This window comes from Vidua macroura, chromosome 8 (genome assembly GCF_024509145.1).
Source record: "Vidua macroura isolate BioBank_ID:100142 chromosome 8, ASM2450914v1, whole genome shotgun sequence".
NCBI classification, from domain to species: domain Eukaryota; kingdom Metazoa; phylum Chordata; class Aves; order Passeriformes; family Viduidae; genus Vidua; species Vidua macroura.
In genome coordinates, this window is record NC_071578.1 from 25,383,093 (window position 1) to 25,400,311 (window position 17,219).

General features: G+C 38.0%; 1 protein-coding gene across 2 annotated transcripts in view; it reads left to right on the forward strand.

The window, feature by feature from the left end:
- Window positions 1-14,151, forward strand: part of SH2D4B (SH2 domain containing 4B) — a 60,644-nt gene extending 46,493 nt beyond the window's left edge. For both annotated transcript variants that reach the window (XM_053984090.1, XM_053984089.1), the window contains 2 exons: window positions 8,860-9,080; window positions 11,718-14,151. In XM_053984090.1, coding sequence (XP_053840065.1) covers window positions 8,860-9,080; window positions 11,718-11,810 — 314 coding nt within the window. In that variant the 3' untranslated portion in view covers window positions 11,811-14,151. The remainder of the gene's footprint in view (window positions 1-8,859; window positions 9,081-11,717) is intronic.
- Window positions 14,152-17,219: the final 3,068 nt, after the last annotated feature.

The following is a 17,219-nucleotide window of genomic DNA, read 5'->3' on the forward strand; positions in this document are numbered from 1 at the left end:
GTATTTAGGAGAAACAAGAGCCTAATGATGGCTAGAGTTATGAAAACATAAATAGGTCCCAGAAGGGCTTTTCCTCTTCCTCTTCTTGCACATATCACTTTTCTCATCTTTTTCCTTGATTTAGATCTAATTTGCACACTAGAAGGTTTTTCTCTCTCATTTTCAAATTCTCAAGTAAACTTCGAGAATTTAGATGAGCAGTAACAAGGTGAGAAATGTGAACAAGTGAAATGCTAGCAAAAGATGCCCACAAACTAGAATTTCCCATTTCTTGCTTCCAAGACCAAGACTGAATGAATGCAAACATTTTGTCTGCCTGGAGAAAGGATGGTGAATACTGCCCACTAACCTTTTAAAAAAACTGTCACACTCTTCAGTTTGCACACAAAACACAGTATCAGTGACTATTGTACCAGGGCAGAGGTGTTTCAGTTTGCTGAGCCAGGATCAGAGCAATAATCTGTTTCTTTGCTCTGTTTTTATTATTCCACAAGACAATTTCTCGCCCTGCCAGGTTTTAGTGAGATATTTGTGTTCTTTACTGATTAAGCAAATTTCCATGTTTCAGTAGATACAGCAAGGTCTTGATATCTACTGCATGTGTCACATCATGGATCCATCACAGAAGTTTATTGACGGTCTGTATAGCTTGCTATAGCTTTTTTGTACATAATAGAAATAAAAATTCAATCTCCTCTGTATTGTAAGGAGGTGAATGCATCCTACAGGAATAATATTTGTTACAAAATTCCCTACTTGGATTAGCGTATTGATATTTTCTCAAGTTTGAAGACATCCTCATGCATATATTTATTTTCCATGCTACTTGCAGGAAATGTCAGGTACAGAGTCTAAAATCTAAAATAGGCCTGGAAGTATTTACTGATTTAAAAACCCAACCAACAAAAGCAAAACCAAAACCGCAACCTTCCTGTTGTTGATCTTCCATTGAGTTCACATTGAGAACATTGAGGCTTCTGACTTTGAAACATAACAGTGTTCCAACAGTGAAAAAAAGTACAAAATTAAATATTCTTGACCCATAATTTCTGAAAATGTACTGATCATACATAGTAAACCACTCACAGGATTTTAGTTCAAGAAGCCACTGAAAATGGAATGGTTAACTGTTCCATCCTTTAGCATAAGCTTCTTTTTAGAAGCTATTTAGACAAGAAGAGAAAACTCACAAAAATTAAAGGGTCATAGCAGAGATTTAATGCAGGGATTTCAGGTCAGAAGAGCCTCTAGCTAAAGCAAAGAAAAAAAAAAGTATTTTGTGCTATATTTTTTCTTCTGATACATGACAATAATGTAAAGGGAAGAGAGAGATTAAATTGTTTTCCTCTCAGTTAATGAATTCTATAGGCTGTTCTGAAATGAAGGAAGAAAAGAAACCAACACAAGGCTTTGAGGAGATATTAACAGAAGAATTTACAGCTCTATTGTACAGTGGTATATTCAGACAAGTAATGCCAACACCTGTCTTTTATGTGCTGCACTGCTTGCTAGTGAAAAAGGTGTAAATGTTTTGACAGTGGGTATAAAGGATTTTTACAATATTTGATATTTGGATGTAGAATGAACTCCGAAGGAGACAATTAAGAGGTATATTTTCTGCAGAGTGCATAGGGAATTAACTGTGAGCTGCACTGGCAACAATGGATGTAACACACCCGATTTTCTGTAAGCCTGAAGAAAAATACCCTTTATTACTGCATTATTCATTTAGATGGGATTTTTTAAGATTCTCAGGGGAGTAAGACATCCATTCCTTTCAGGATTTCAGTAGGTTTTTAATTGCTTTAGAGAATCTTATTCTTAGGGAATTAAGAAATCTTCTGTGGACTGAGTTTACTTTATTCTAAGAACTGTTGTACCCTGACAAAACAGAGAGCTGAATCCACATTAGAAAAAAACCCAAAACCAACCAATCAAAAAAAACTACAAAAAACCCCAAAAAAACCCTTTAAAAACTCCACCCAAACAAAACCAGTTCTACATAATCTTACCTGTGATACTTTGCCTTGAATTTCTCCTGCGTATAAAGACTCAAGGTAGTCCTACACATCAAGTCTTCAAGGAGCGCTCATTTAGGACATGATGGATTATCAAGGTGCCTCATCCTTGCCTAAAGGGATCTCTTGCCATCAGAAATATATTATTCCTCTGGGCTTTGGTTTGCTGTACATGTCTATGCATAGCCCAGGGCATAGTTCCTATACTGAGCAAGGCACACTGGAGAGATCGCTGAATCTAACTGAGGTGTTGGTTCCCAATTCTGCATATGCCTGAAATGTGCCAGGATGGTTGCAAAGGAGAGGAATGGTGAAGAATGGCTAATAGCCCCCTGCTCACCTTTCCCCAGCACAGATTTATCTCCATCTGAGGTATGTTACTGCATGCTCAACTCCTGAAATTGTGCAGAAGAGGTGGTGAGTGTGGAGCAAAGAAAACTTTCTCCAGAGGCTCCCTAAAGAGTCTCACTTTGATTTGCTTATGTAGCTCAGAGAAGGCTGGCCCCATACTGGCCCCTGAGTACTGACATAACTCATCTGTGAGTATATTTCAAATGTGTTTTTTTTTTACCTGTTGATTTCTAAATACAACTCACTTTCTCTCCCAGTGCAGTTCTATGGAGGCAGGAAGGTTTTATTTACACATATTTTAGGTTTTGCTTTTTGTGACCTATTGCATATATTTTCTTTATTATCAGTATCCAAGAATATTACTAGTTACTAGGACTTAGATTACCAACCTGCAGCACAGCATGAAATAGCTGCATTCTTACTAGCTGTAAATAGCAAAAGCATTACATAGGAATTCAGGACCCCTTGGCTCTTGGGCTCTTGCCATGACACTTCAAGCCAGAGTTTGGAAAACAAAAAAACACAATTTCCCCCCCAAACCTCAACAAACCTACCAGTCATTGTGCTGGTTTTTGGTTTGGGTTTTTATTGAATTTTTGTTGTTTTATAATTTCTTGGTTTTTTTACTAAGCATGGCCATTTATTTCAATGTCTAAATGGAAACAGTACTCTTTTGAAGATCTAGTCCCATATGAGTTTGTTCTGCCTTAACAGCAGATGGTGAATAGCTTCAACAGCTTTGTTTCTATTACCAGATGTCTTTGATTTACTTCTTTGCTTTGCTTTCTGGCCTTTATTGCTTCTATTCTGAAATAGCAGAGGAGAGCTATTGTTACCTCTCAGCTATAGCTTTACTCACACAATGCTATTGATCTCTTCTTGTGGCATTATTCAAAAAAACATTGTGACTAAAAGGAAGGAGAGGGTGAAACCTCTTCAATAGCAATACACTGTAAGATCCTATTGCTGCAAATATTTGTGCATGTATTTAGTTGTGCATGCTACTCCTGCTGGAATCACCAAAGAAATGACAATGTATAAGTTCTATTTATATATATTTATCGTTACAGGCTGAATTATCTTTTTATATAGACAAGACTATTATATGTGGCACTTTAGACCCTTTGTTATTTTTTGACTATTTCAGTCGCAGCATAAACCACCGTACTGATAACAGCATTCTTTAAGTTCTGTGTGACATTGGCAGTCTCAAGGATGACATAAAGTATTCAGTCTAGACATCACCCTGCTGTAGATTAATTGTGTCCTTCCCAATGAACAACCAGAACTATATTCAGTCAGTTTCAGAGTCCACATATAGACTTGCACTTGTGGGAGAGAATTGGAGAAGTCGGCCTGAGGAAACTTGCTTTGAGTGATGCTTTTCCTTGAGAGTATAAACCATAGCTGCTCTAGTTTTTCCACTGCAGGGAAGCCATTACTTGGGAAGCCTGCTTTTTCATTACAGGGAAGCCTGCTTTTATGCTTTTGGTCTTTTAGTGGCTGAAGGAGCTGGATTTTTCACCTTCTCCCAGACCAGAGATGGTTACTGGTGTCATTTGAGTGTTTGTTTCAAGCCTTTACTATACAACCTTATTGTGACCTCAAAAAGGTCAGATCTATTCTAAATTTTCATTCCACAGCTTCATTTGGATCAATCCCTTCTGAATTTCTGTGTACTTGTCTGATTATTTCTTTCCAAACTGATTGCCTTCATTCAGATTTTGGCCCCAGGCAGGTTTGATCTTTACTTCCAAATGCATGATTTTTTAAAATCATAATGAAGTAAGGAGAAAAACCTGTGATGTATTTTCCTCTCACCAAATCACAACTTTTGATTCAAAATGCCCAAGACCATAAAATCTGTTCTATACAAATTTATTGTCAAGCTTCTATAGTGGTTTTCCCCCCTGAAACTTACTTCAGCTTTTTTGTTTTTCTTTCATTGTGAGGTGTAATCCAACTTTTGACTTTCAAATTAAGTCTTGAAGAGAAGAAGTTGATTTGGAAATTTTTGGAAAATTTGCTGTTTTGCCATTGGGAACTATTTTATTCTAAATGCTATATTTAGAGTAGTATGTCTGCCTATCTCAGTTTTTCAGTTCAAAAAATGGAAGGGTTTGGCTGATACTTGGCAAACTGCTCCTTCCCTCTTATGGCTATTTTATCATTATCTTTCAAAGTCCTGATTAGATCTGCCTGTATAATTGAACAAATATAGTCGCAAATATTGTCCTCCTATTCAGGAGTTATCTGCTAATTCCTCATAATTCCTTGTGTCTACTTATTTATTTACTGTTTACACTTGCTCTCAGTGTAATGTGTTTTTATGACCTTTAGCATGTGAATCATTCATGTAATGATTGCCAGGAATATTTGTATTCATCTAGGCTTTGATCTAATCCTATTGAAAACAAAGGAGATGCTGGTATTGGCTTCTCTCTGGTTTGGATCCTGATTTGTGACCTACATCATCCTGATTAGATATCTTAAGTTGTATAAACAGGATGGTCTCTTTCTTCTGCATTTATTACATGTGAATATTCATAATTGCTCATCAAATCAATTTTGCACAAGGCTTTTCATAATGGTCGTGAAAGCACTTTTGCCATGAATTCTTTCATTACATTGTTCTCATTTATTCATGCCGGTATTTGTAACACCTTTTCTGAGTAAGACCTCATGCGCTGGAGTTTTTGAGATCAAGCTAATGGAAAAAATATGAAAAGAGCATATATCAGCTGAGCAAGTAGCTTCTATTGCAGAATGGTAAATGAAAGCTTCTGGGCTGTGTTTTTACTTGCTGTCCCTCTAACCTTAGCTGGCCTCTTGGCATATACAAATATATTATAATATACATGTATTACACACATATATATATGTATGTATGTGTATTAAAAAGATATTGACCATTAAAGGCTGAATTATCTTTTTATATAGACATGACTATTACATGTGGTACTTCAGACCCTTGCTGGGTTACAACAAAGGACATGATGTAACTTTATCTGCATAATGGTGAAAAAAATAATTCAAGACTTCTAGTACATAGTCTGCCTTGTTGGCAAAATTTATCAGCCTTGGATTCATACTTGGTGTGGCATTCTTGTAACAAATATATATGTACTTCATCTTGAGTTTCACTCAAGGATGTATGTAGGATAACCCTAAAAGTAGAGTGGGAAGCTGAGGTGTCACTGCAGAATATTGCAGAATAGCACTTTCTGCTATTGAGACTCCTGTAAACTTGGAAGGCAGCATTAGGATTTCTTAGCTGAGCTCACTAAATTAATAATGAACTCACCACTTCTCACATGAGCTTAATATACCCTAAATGTTAGGATGTTCTTTTTCCTGTTTGAAAGATTGGTGGCAGTAAGCAGAACATAATTACAACAAAAATGTTAAGACTTGCCTATCATCATCTAAAAATTGTCCTGTATTTTAAAAATGAAGCTGTTATTTAGAAACATGTCCGTTGATGATGAATGTTCTATGATTTGAAATAACTGTCTTAGAAAATCTTATTCTCTTGCTATGAATCCAAGCTCAAAATATGTATAAACATTGCAAAACTGGACTGCTTTTTCCTTTTTTAAAAATCTTTTTAAGAGATTAGCAAGAATAAGAGTGAGGAGAAATTAGTTTTTAAAGCACTAGTGGTTTCTATTCAATATAATATTTATCATTAACATTCTAACTAGCACAAGTAAGAGCATCTGTGATTCTATACCTCTTAATGGAGCCTTGGGAAACCAAAGTTTCTTAATTTTAGTTAAAGCAATTTTAAATGTAAGGGTTTTACGGATGTCTATCTTTCTACAGTTATCTCAGGAGTGAACAGTGCCACTCTTTTTCCAATTGTCTTGAGAACAGGATAATGTTTTTTAAAGGGTAGAGGGAAACTTTCATTGCTGTAATAACCACCCTCTGAAGAATCGAACCAGAGAAAAATAAAATAACTGGGAGGCAAGGAGAGAGAGAAAAGATGGTTTGGAGAGATGCTTTCTTGTGAGCTTTTACCAGAATCAGGAGAGTAAAAGAGAAGAGAGTAGCTGGCTGATAATTTATTACACCATCTTTAGCAGAAAAGAGAATTAAAAAAAGAACTTGGCTGTGAGTGATGTAGCATTTCTCACCTACTCAATGATATGAAGTACCCAGAACAAACCTAAGGTCTGGCAAAGAATATGGCATCGTGTGTAGCCTGGAAGCCTCCAGTGTTTTAGCTCCACTGGTGGGAGTTGAGAGCAGGTGAACAGATTGTTTGCCATTAAACTAATCAATGCTAAATGAATTTCATATGATATGCCTGATAGTGATTCAAACCCTAGAAATATCCTAATAGTGTTCATTGTATAATATAACCATTCTTTTTTTACAACTCTCTTTGTTTCACAAATCCTCTATATTAATCGGGCTGAATTGTCTAGTCTACCTCATTCCTTGTCAGGGCTGCATAATGGTTCTGGCACTGTTTGGAGAAGAGGTAGTTATAACAACACCAGTTCCTATTTCAAAAGTTATCAGCATGCTTTCAATCTAGAACTACAGTATAAGTACTGATTTATGGTAATTAATGTAGTATTTGCTGGTGTTTATCCTTTCCTGTCATTACGCTCTGAGATTGGTAGTGTGGCTCATCTACATTTATTTCCAGTAGAGATTTGTCAAGGAAGTAGCCATCATAATCACTAATAAAGCATTTAATGCATATTTAAATTAGGCCAGTTTGAAAGAAGACTGGGTTAACAGATACTGTGATTTCAGAATCAGTTTTTGTGTCAACCTTGGGTACCTGGTATTGGGATGTGGTGGTGCAGCTTCTCATAATACGCTGTATCATATGGATTCATATTGGTACTGTCTTTTTATTTGAACAGAGTTCAAAAATTTTTAATCATTCATCTGGGAATACCTCCAATAAAAGTATTTTGAATTTTGAAAAGTGCATAAATTGACACTGTTGCTGAGCAGTTACTTGCTGTTTCTAAACAAACGCTTATGTTTGCACTGCCCGTTTTTCATGTCTGATGCAAAGAGGATGCAATATTCTTCATAAAAGAGAAATGTGTGTCATTCAGCAGACTATATGTGTGTATGTTTCTTCTTAGTACTGAGGGTATTCCCAAGGGGACCTCTGAGCCCCATTGAGATTGAGCCCTTCATCACTGCACCAAGTAAAACTGTAAAAGAAATTCATATTCTCAAAGTAGACAAAAAATGAAAGAAGTAGATGTTTTTCTGTCTTTCCTAATATCACACAGTGCTTGCTTTTAGTGCCCAGACCTCCTCAGTCCCTTCCTATGTCTCCCAGATGCATAATTTTCTTTAAGGACTTAATTAAAGCATTCTAAACTTTCAGGTAAACCCTTCTCCGTGCAAACTGATAATCCCTGAACTATGTTTATTATTACACTAAAACAATGTGGCTTTTCAGTACTTGGACTCCATGGAACTCTCACTAGGACATGTGTAGGATTCTATGATGACAAGTGGTTCCATTAAATATTACATGCATTGTTTGGAGAAAGCTATCCCCACAGAGAGTAGCTTTGGAACATGTACATACATTATTTACTGACGTATGTGCCATGTTCACATTCAGAATGGCCTAATTCAACATCTGCTCCCAATGAGAGTGAGCATCTGGTGTTTCACAGATAATTGAGACATGAGCTGACTGTCCTCTAGGCCGACCAGACAGACTGGAACTAGGCTCTCTGGGTGGGTGGTAAGACCTGGTTCATGCCAGGTGCAATTCTGATCAACCTGTATTGTGGGCTGGGATCAGAATAGGTTTTATCTTTTATAACCTCTACGCAAGCAGAAGTACTAGCAACTTCAGTGCTGTGCCCCAGAATCAAAAGGAACAAGAAAGATGAAGATTTTTCCAACACAAAAGAATACAAAAGAAAGTTCTTGAAACTCTACTCCCGTTAAACCTTTTCCTCCAATTTACCTATATTCATCTATGGATGTGTATGTTTGTGGGTGTACAAAAGCAGAGAAATTATTTTTCTCCTGGCACTTGCCTTACATTCTTTCTATAGGACCTTTAAAGCAGTTGTAAGACAGAAGTCTGCAGAACTGAAAGACAATTGCAAATATCAGCAATGCATTGCAAATTCAAGCTGCAATGCCAAGCTGTGCTAGTCTGCTTAAAAGATGGCTTGTCCAGGATTTGCTTCTTTGATAGGCCAGTTGCATTTACGTACTTCCTTTGAAAAAGAAGTAGGGATGAGAAAAAGCTAGTCTTAATTATCAAATTAAAAAGCAAATCCCACCAGACTCCATCAAAACTCTTACAGCTATTTTTCAGAAGCAAACAGCATAAACATTGTCTCCATCTCCTCCTAGACTCCTCCTTGAAGCATTCCAGTCTTCAGAAGTTACACCGTTGTGATTTCACTTTTGTTCACTGTTTGCTGCATTTGATTGCCTCTGGCAGACCTGTTACCTGCATAACCACGGGGTTTTTTCTTGCCAGGCATTATCAGCCGTCAGGAAGCAGAGGAGCTGCTGATGAATAAATCTGAAGGGGCGTTCCTGGTGCGAGTCAGTGAGAAAATCTGGGGCTACGCGTTGTCCTATCGCCAGCAAAACGGCTTCAAGCACTTCCTGGTTGATGCTTCGGGGGATTTCTACAGCTTCCTGGGGGTAGATCCAAACCGACACCCAACACTCACAGATCTGATTGATTTTCACAAGGTAACACTTGCTAGGTGGAGATCAATAGCTGACTGGAATGAATAATTAAATGAGGAGCTGTGTAGTTTGAAACCACACTGGAAAATAGGAATGACCATAGTGGGAAAGAGTATTGTACACTAAGCCCAGCTGTAACATTCATACTTCTGTTGCAGTGAATCAGAAGGCTTTTCCCCTTCTTTCAAATGCTCCAGTATGTACTTGTTTCCCCTTATAAAGTGTGTACTCTCCTTGGCTACAAATGGCCTAATAAGGGCTGACAGATGTAACTCTTTCTGAGCCTTTTTGCTGTGGAAAATTGGATTGGAAATACCATAGAAAGGTCTTTCAATGAAATTTCAGCATTTTTCTACCTTTGATGTGAGGGCTGTAATGTGCAATAGCAAGAGAGTGTGACCCTGCACTGAAGGCAATATGGAGGGTCTCTCTTTTAGGGATGTATTAAGGGTCACTCCTTATTACCCAAAACAATCTTGCAAGAGGAATTTACTATTCGACTTTAGATGGGTTTGAATTACTTTACCTCTAGGTTCTGTTTCTCGTTGCCAGACTGTAACTAAATAGTAGTACTGTTTCTGAAAGCATAAATTGTTTTCGTCTTGCATCTCTCCCTATCTTCATCAGTTTTAATTCTGTTTTTTTTTCTTAGGCACCCTTATAATTCCTCTTCTTCCTTTCTTTTCTAGTTCCCCTTCCTATTTTATCCTTTTCTTGCTCTTGTCTCAGAGTAATTCTATAAATTTTTTGCTCCTCCTTTTCTTTGCAGCTTTTAATTTTTAACTATTCAGCCTCAGGTTATTTTTATTATAAGTTCCCTATCTTTTAAATTTTGCTTTTATCTCACTTGTTTTTGGCATCTGTTTAGTGTTGCCTTAGTGTCCCCTTAGAGATCATTAGTACATTAAATATCCACAAATTGTATTTCCACATGGGGAGATGGTAGGTGTCACATTTGACTAAAATATATGTCCTCCCCTAAATTAAATAAAACCTTTCTCAGTGGCCACCTTGGAAGCTCAAATCCCTGACACCCTTCTTGTACAGAATGTCCTTTTGGCCAGTTTGGGTTAACAAGCTGGGCTGTGTCCCCTCCTAGTTCTCCCTTATTCCCAGCCTACTCTGCCAGCAGGGCCTGAGCGGGAGAAAGAGAAAGCCTTTGTGCTGTGCAAGCACTGATCAGCAGCAGCCAAAGCCATAGTGTGTTATCAACACTGTTTTAGCCACCAATTCAAAACACAATGTCACAATGGAGCACAGGCAGCTGTGAGTTCCATCCCAGGCAGCCAGCCCCAGTGCACCTGGAAAGAGTCTAACCAGGGCTTTGTCAGGGAAAGAAAAGCAGACATGCAACACATCAAATGCAGATTATCAGGTGTTGAATGTGGAACCTCTGGCTAATGTAGTTTCCCCTCTGCTCATTTTCATATTTGCATCACAGCTCACGTTAGGCAATCAGTGTATTAAGAACACATCTATTTACAGACAGCAGTAGAGCACTTGTCAGAAGCAGAATGGCTTTTAGTTCCTGCCATTTATAAAAAGGAAAAGCTTGCTTAGGTGTCCCATGATAAAAGTTAATAGCTACCCCTGTAGTAAGCCTATCAGGCAAACCAGTTCAGCTCTAATGCCAACACACAACTCTATTTACCTTGTCAAGCTTATGGCTGTATTAAAACTGGTACCTTTGGCAATTGTCTCAGGAGGCATTTTATCCTGTCTGTCACATGGCTTTCTTGGAGGCTTTTCTGCCTGCCCTCTCTGGTGAAGTACACTGTCAATTGTCCCAAAGCCTCCTGGTAACCCCAAGCAATCTGTGTGTGAGCAGTTGTGCTGTGGGCACATTTTCCCTTGAGCTATTGCTGTATTTTTTGGGAAAAGGTGCTGCTTTCCTCATGACTATTTTTAGCAAGAGTATACTTCCCCACCCCACAGGTTGTGTGCACATTTTTTAAGTTAATGTCAGAGGGCTGACATTAACTAATTTTTCACTTGCTTATACTGATTGACTTCATTTTGTTTCATTTTGATTAAAAAAACCTGAGAGGTCACTCAAGCAACTCAGCTGGCAGACACAAGGGGTGGTAACCATTAGGTGGAAGAACAAACCTTACAGAATATGGTGTGAGTGTGCATCTTCTGTGCATCGGTGCTGTGAGTACAGACTGCCTTTACCTAGCAAGGGCAATGTCTTTCACCTTGCTGTCATCAGTCAGAAAGGTGTTACTGTTGTGTGTGAGCACTCAACATTGAGCTCCTGCTCAGTGTGCCTGGGGGTAGCAGCATGGTAAGACTGGCATCTGTCTGTTCAATTAACCCATGAGAACACCCTCTATAAGCATCTGTATCTGGCTTCCTAAGTAGTGCAGCAACTTACAAGTAGTACAAATCAGAGTCTCTTGTGTGCGCTGATTTCACTGTTTGATAGCAGCACAAGTTGCTACCAGCATAAATAAGAGATAAACAAAGCATGAAGAAAATTATTAATTGATAAGATCCTTTTCCTGGCCTGTAATTATTTTATCAAGTGTTTATTCATAGTTGCTTGCCAGTTACAGAGGAGTGATGGCCTTCATTGCTATTCTTAGAAGGTAGGTGTGGCTTTGATCTTTGATATTTTAATTGGTTCTATCATTCCAGGAAGAAATTATCACGTCCTCAGGTGGGGAGCTACTCCTGGAGCCATGTGGACAGCAGAAGAATCCACCAGACTACAGCCCTTTATTTGAATGACTGATCCAGGACCAACAGGAATGCATTCTGGATAGCTGTAGTAATAGATAGTTACAAAAGTAAACAATGGAAGTAGTTAACCCACTTTCAAAGCCACTGGTCTTGTGGCCAAAAAGTATCCTCATTAGGAGGCCTAAAATATTTCTGGTTTGTATCTGAATTATCATAATCATTATTCATGTTGCTAGCACTTGAAAGGTGATAAATTACCAGCAAATTGCAGAAGAGGACTACTTCAAAAAATTTTTCAAGGGGTTGTAGCCAATTGCACGGAATGCTAAATTCCTGTCCTAATTTTCTCATGTTTTATACTGCAAGAAGCATGGGCAGGAGCCATTCACAGAGTACTGTATGAAGTATCAGTGTTGGTGAACAGATTCTGTGTTACAAAGGAAGGTTTGACAGTTTCTGTTGACAATTTCATTGCCCAGTGGTGCACTTTGATGACAAGAGAAGCAGCCTTCAAACATCCCTGTGAAGTTTGTGATTGTGTATGTAATTAGGTGTAGCTTGAAAGTTGCCATTATGTTTTTAAATTCAGGCCTACAAAGTTCCCCACAGCAGAGACAGAATAAGGTCATACACATTTTATTTACATTTTCATGAAGCCCAATAGCCTTGGAAAGAACTTTACTCCTGTACAGTAAGTGGTCAGTTTATTCTAAAGGAAACTGTTTGATTTGCTGCAATTCGCTCACTGGCCTTGTCATGCTTTCCACTTTAAGATGTGTAACAGACACAGTGGATATCCCTAGCTTTACTTTGCTACAAGACTGGGTATTTTCCTTTTCTGAGTTATGAGAGGGTGGGGCCGGTGTATTTATACATGGAAAAGGTACAGCTAATTACATTATCATCATGCTATTTTATGTGTAAAAACAAGATGCACACAATGTGTTCCTGATCTATTTACTATAAATATTAAGCCCATGAAAATAAACCAGAAGCCTAGATCTGTGGGGCAGTTGCTTAGTGCTTGGACTAGAAAAATAATAAAATCTCATCACAGTACACATAGGAAAGGCACACTGAGCATATTTCTATAAGCTACTGCTTTGGGCATTCTCTGAGCTCTGTGGGGTTCTGTTCAAAATCCAGGTGTAGACCCCTCCTGAATCTCCTGTAAATCCTTTTGCCCTCAGTCATTTGACTCTTGACTCATTGTTACCTTCTGTACTCTGTCTGATCTGGATGGTAAAATCAACTAGGAAAAGAAACTTGTCTTATCCAAGCCAATAAAGCACACTAAACATTTCAGGTGCTACAACAGTAAATATTTGTGGTAGTAATAACAGTATTTTTTTATAATTAATTTTATGGCTAGCTCATATTAAAGTACAGATTTTTGTACACAAGCTGCATTCTTGGTCAGGAACCTTTTCTTCTGTTAACATTGGGTTTTGTGTGACTTAATCCATCAGTGTTTGTGGCCCATGAAAAGAAAATTCTATTGAATTTCCCACAGAGACAGCTGGGCAGTTTCTGTACTAATCACTTGGCACACTGACTCAGGAGGTTTTAAGTAGTTACTGTTAGCACCTCAGAACAAAGCAAGTCAGGACACAGCACATAAGCAAAAAAGATTTGTGTTCTCTGAGAAACCAGCTCTGCACTTTCTCCTTCCTTCAGAGGCATCTCAAGAACCACCTCAGCCTCAGGTTATTCACAGCTGCACAGTTTTGTCATGGAACAACTCGACCTCTACTTAAAGGAGAATGGAAAGTGACCTTTAAAACAATAAAAAGTATAACTATGCACAGACTTACCTCTAAAGTCAGAAAGCAGTAGGTGACTGTACAGGGTTAGACACCTAGGTGTCTTTTCAGACCAGTCTTTGCCCTTATGCATTGAAGAAAACCCCCAAAAAACCAAGAACAACAACAATAAAAAGCCCCATGAAATGCCACTTTTTCTCTGGAAAAGGTGCTAGGCATGCTAGAACACATGCAAATTCCAAAGTTTGGGGAAGATTACTCAACACAGTATTGTGAATGTTTATACACAGAATATTGAAGAACTTGTTCCACATGCAATTCACATTGAGAAGCTGATAATAATACAGCCATTTATTACTAGTGACACAGTTCCCAGCAACTGCTTGTGTTTAGTTTAGCATTAAGAAGGCCTGGAAAAAATAGCTCTTTAGCTTATGTGTCCTCTTGTGATGTAATTAACATTATTTTCACTTCAGAGCACATTTCCTAATTAAAATTTTCTAATTTTTTGCCTGCATTCCATCAATTTCTCACTCTAAGTTTTACCTAGCTTTAAAATAAAGCCCTTATAAGTTCCCCTGCAAATGATATTACTTGGAATACTGCAATTTCTTCTGAGAGTTTTACCATCCTAATAAATGGCAGAATTCACAAGCAAAGGAATTGCTTGTTTTTTCTCCCTTAAGCCCCACAGAAATAATGAAAAGGAGTCAGCCAATTCATAGAGTTACCAAGGAAGAAATCTAAACAATATATAACCAGAAGCAGCTGCAATGAAATACGGTGCACTTGGCTGAAGATAAGTTTTGAAGGAAACAAAAGGAGATAATAGCTAGCAGAAACTAAAACCAGAAGCTTTCCATGGTAGAGATGTGCAGCTGTTGCCAATATACTTGAGTGAAATACAAGCTTGGAGATGTTTTCTAAGTTAACAGGTGCTTCTTGTTGCCTAAGGGGGCAACAAGACAATAAAGGGACTATGAAAAGGTAGCCCAGTTAGTAGGAAGAATAGAAGATAAAACAGTGAAAGAGTAAATATGGAAAAATAAGAAAGGGCAAACTGTGCTTATCCTGTTGTTTTGAAAGCATTTTTGATTTTTATTGGTCTGGGAGGAAGACCAGGCACTGCTACCTCTTTTTCTTTTACAAGCCTGGAAGATTTCAGCTTTGAGCTAAATCTACCTTGGAGGTAGATTTGACACCTTTGAATCTGTAATAGCTGGGCTGGTCTGTGCTGCAGCCTTGAATGCTTCCCTCTGTCTGCCTCTCTGAGTAATGCTGGCTGCAGCTGTTCATCACTGGCTGAAGAAATGGTCGTGGTGCTGCCATTTCCTTGGCTGCCAGGGGTAGCTTTAGCTCATCCCCTGGGACCTTCCAGTCTTGCTTCCTGACCTGTTTTTCTAGTGGTGACTATTGGTGGGTAGTAAGAGGGGCATGTTATGGAATTTCCTTATAAGACTCCCTGTCAATATTTCTTGCTGATGAGACCACCAGGAGTTCACTGAGAGGTCTGCTATGGTAATTGTATTTCATAAAGAAAAATGCCAGAGCAGTAAACTTTTAAACTTTAAAAGGAATTAACTTTTCTCATATCTGTTTCACACCAACAAAATATGGCACACAAGGACTCAAGCTTGTTTGCAAGTATCTTTGAAAAAAGCATCTCTTGAGGATTTATTCTTGCTTTTTCATAGATCCACACATCCATCTGTTCTTTTGAATTTTGTTTTAATCTGTTATGGTACACAGACATCTCCAACTTAATATTGCCCTCTTCTCTAAAAAAGAACAAAAACCAAGCAAAGAAATTGACAGCAATCATTGGATGAGATTTCCAAGGTTACTCAAAGAATGTAGATGCCAGCCTAACTCTTGTAATTAATGGAATAATGATGTAGTATGAGTTTTTGCATATTCGTTTTATAATAGATGTGCTGGATTATTCTTTTAAGTACTAAATCCCTATTATTCTGAACAAATGCTAAGATAAGCTAAATAAAATAACACCTCTCTCAACACAGAGATACCTAAAAATTGTTTTTATAAAAGAGATTCATTTTCAGGCTGAGTAAAATTACTTCCAAAAACCAGATTCAGAGGGACAATTTCTTCTAGATTTGTTACCTTGAATTAAATTAAACAAACTTATTTCTTGGCTGAGGTGAGGCAGTATTAATACACTGACTACAGTAAAAGTGTAGTAAAAGACTAGTTTTGTGTGAACTAGGAATCCATTTCTGCTCAGTTTTCCTTTGAAACACCAGAAACCTGAATATTGAGCATTAATGGAGTTACACCACATTTCACTGCAGCCGAAATTCTTCCATTTGCCACAACACAAACCTGGTCTCAGGTAGACTGTGGTAGTTCACAGTGGGAGAAGTTTTTTTTCTTTCTGTGAATAAACTTGTTTCCATAATTTACAGGTCAGAGCTTATTTTTCAATGATTTTCAAGGACTGGCTTTCTTTTCTGTCTTATTTGGCTTTCCATTAAGATTAATTTTTGCCTTCCCAAGAGGATGGGGTAAGTGACCTCTGTGAAGTGTGTCCCTGGTCAGGCTATCAATTGCAGAATGAGGTGCTTGCACTTGACCAGATGCTTGCTTTGTGTTTCCTGAGATCAGTCTCCTGGATACATACTGTCAGATGATAATGATGCATAATTGATTTTTATAGCTACTTTCTTGCCATGCAAGTGCTGTGTGAAAGCATCTCTTCAAATATTTGTTTACTGCTAGTAGATTAATCCTCTAGCTTGTATATTTACATGATGGCCCGTAGCTAATGCAAATTTTCTACTAGGCTGGAGCCTTCAATGGGTTTGGTTTCTTCTCTCTTGGAATTTCTTCCAGTAGTTTTAAATGAAGGTAACATTTTATGATATCTTTATTATACAACAATAAGTGACTTTTCTTATGGAAGAGAAATAACTTCAAAAGAGACTGGACATTTAGTTTGGTCCCCTTTGTGTCCTCGTGATGTATGTACAAAGAAAACACTTGGCATGTTAATGTCTCCTTTAAAGTTTATCTGCCATTTCTCCCCCGTTCTCAGTTTCAATGAGAACTGTGGTGGGAGAAGATCATAAGCTCACAAGCCATGGAGAGAAAAGAGAGGAGGCAGGACTGGTTTATTCCATACAAATTTCCATATAACAGCAGGCAAAGCTTGGATTAAGTACTTCTTGAGATGCACTGGTTTTCCTGCTTACCATTCAAAGTCATGTGATCACTACTTTTCACTCACACAACAGCAACAGGAAGAAAATCCTAGTGGGTGAGAAAAAAGCCCAGAAGTTGTTCAGTATGCAACATTACAGTGCCCCAGGAATGATACAGAAGGAGTGTGGATCAGGAACACAGTAAAGACATATTTTGTGTATGGGTGCGCAGACTGGGAGTGATTGCAAATTCTTGTTTGGTAGGAGTTCATTCTTTTAATTACATGATTGTTGTCATTAGTGGCCAATGTATGTGAAGATGTGGCCAAGTGTAATGCACCTTCTATTCCACAAGCTGGTAGAGCATGGACTGCCTGAAAGGAAAATCAGACATAGTTGTCTTAGACAAAAGTTACTAAGTATTCTTGTAGTTTATTTGGGGCAGAAAATTGTAAAATGTGTAATGCATATCAGGATTTACAAATGTAAAAACCACACACTACTTACCACGTGAAGTACGATGAGTTTCAGTG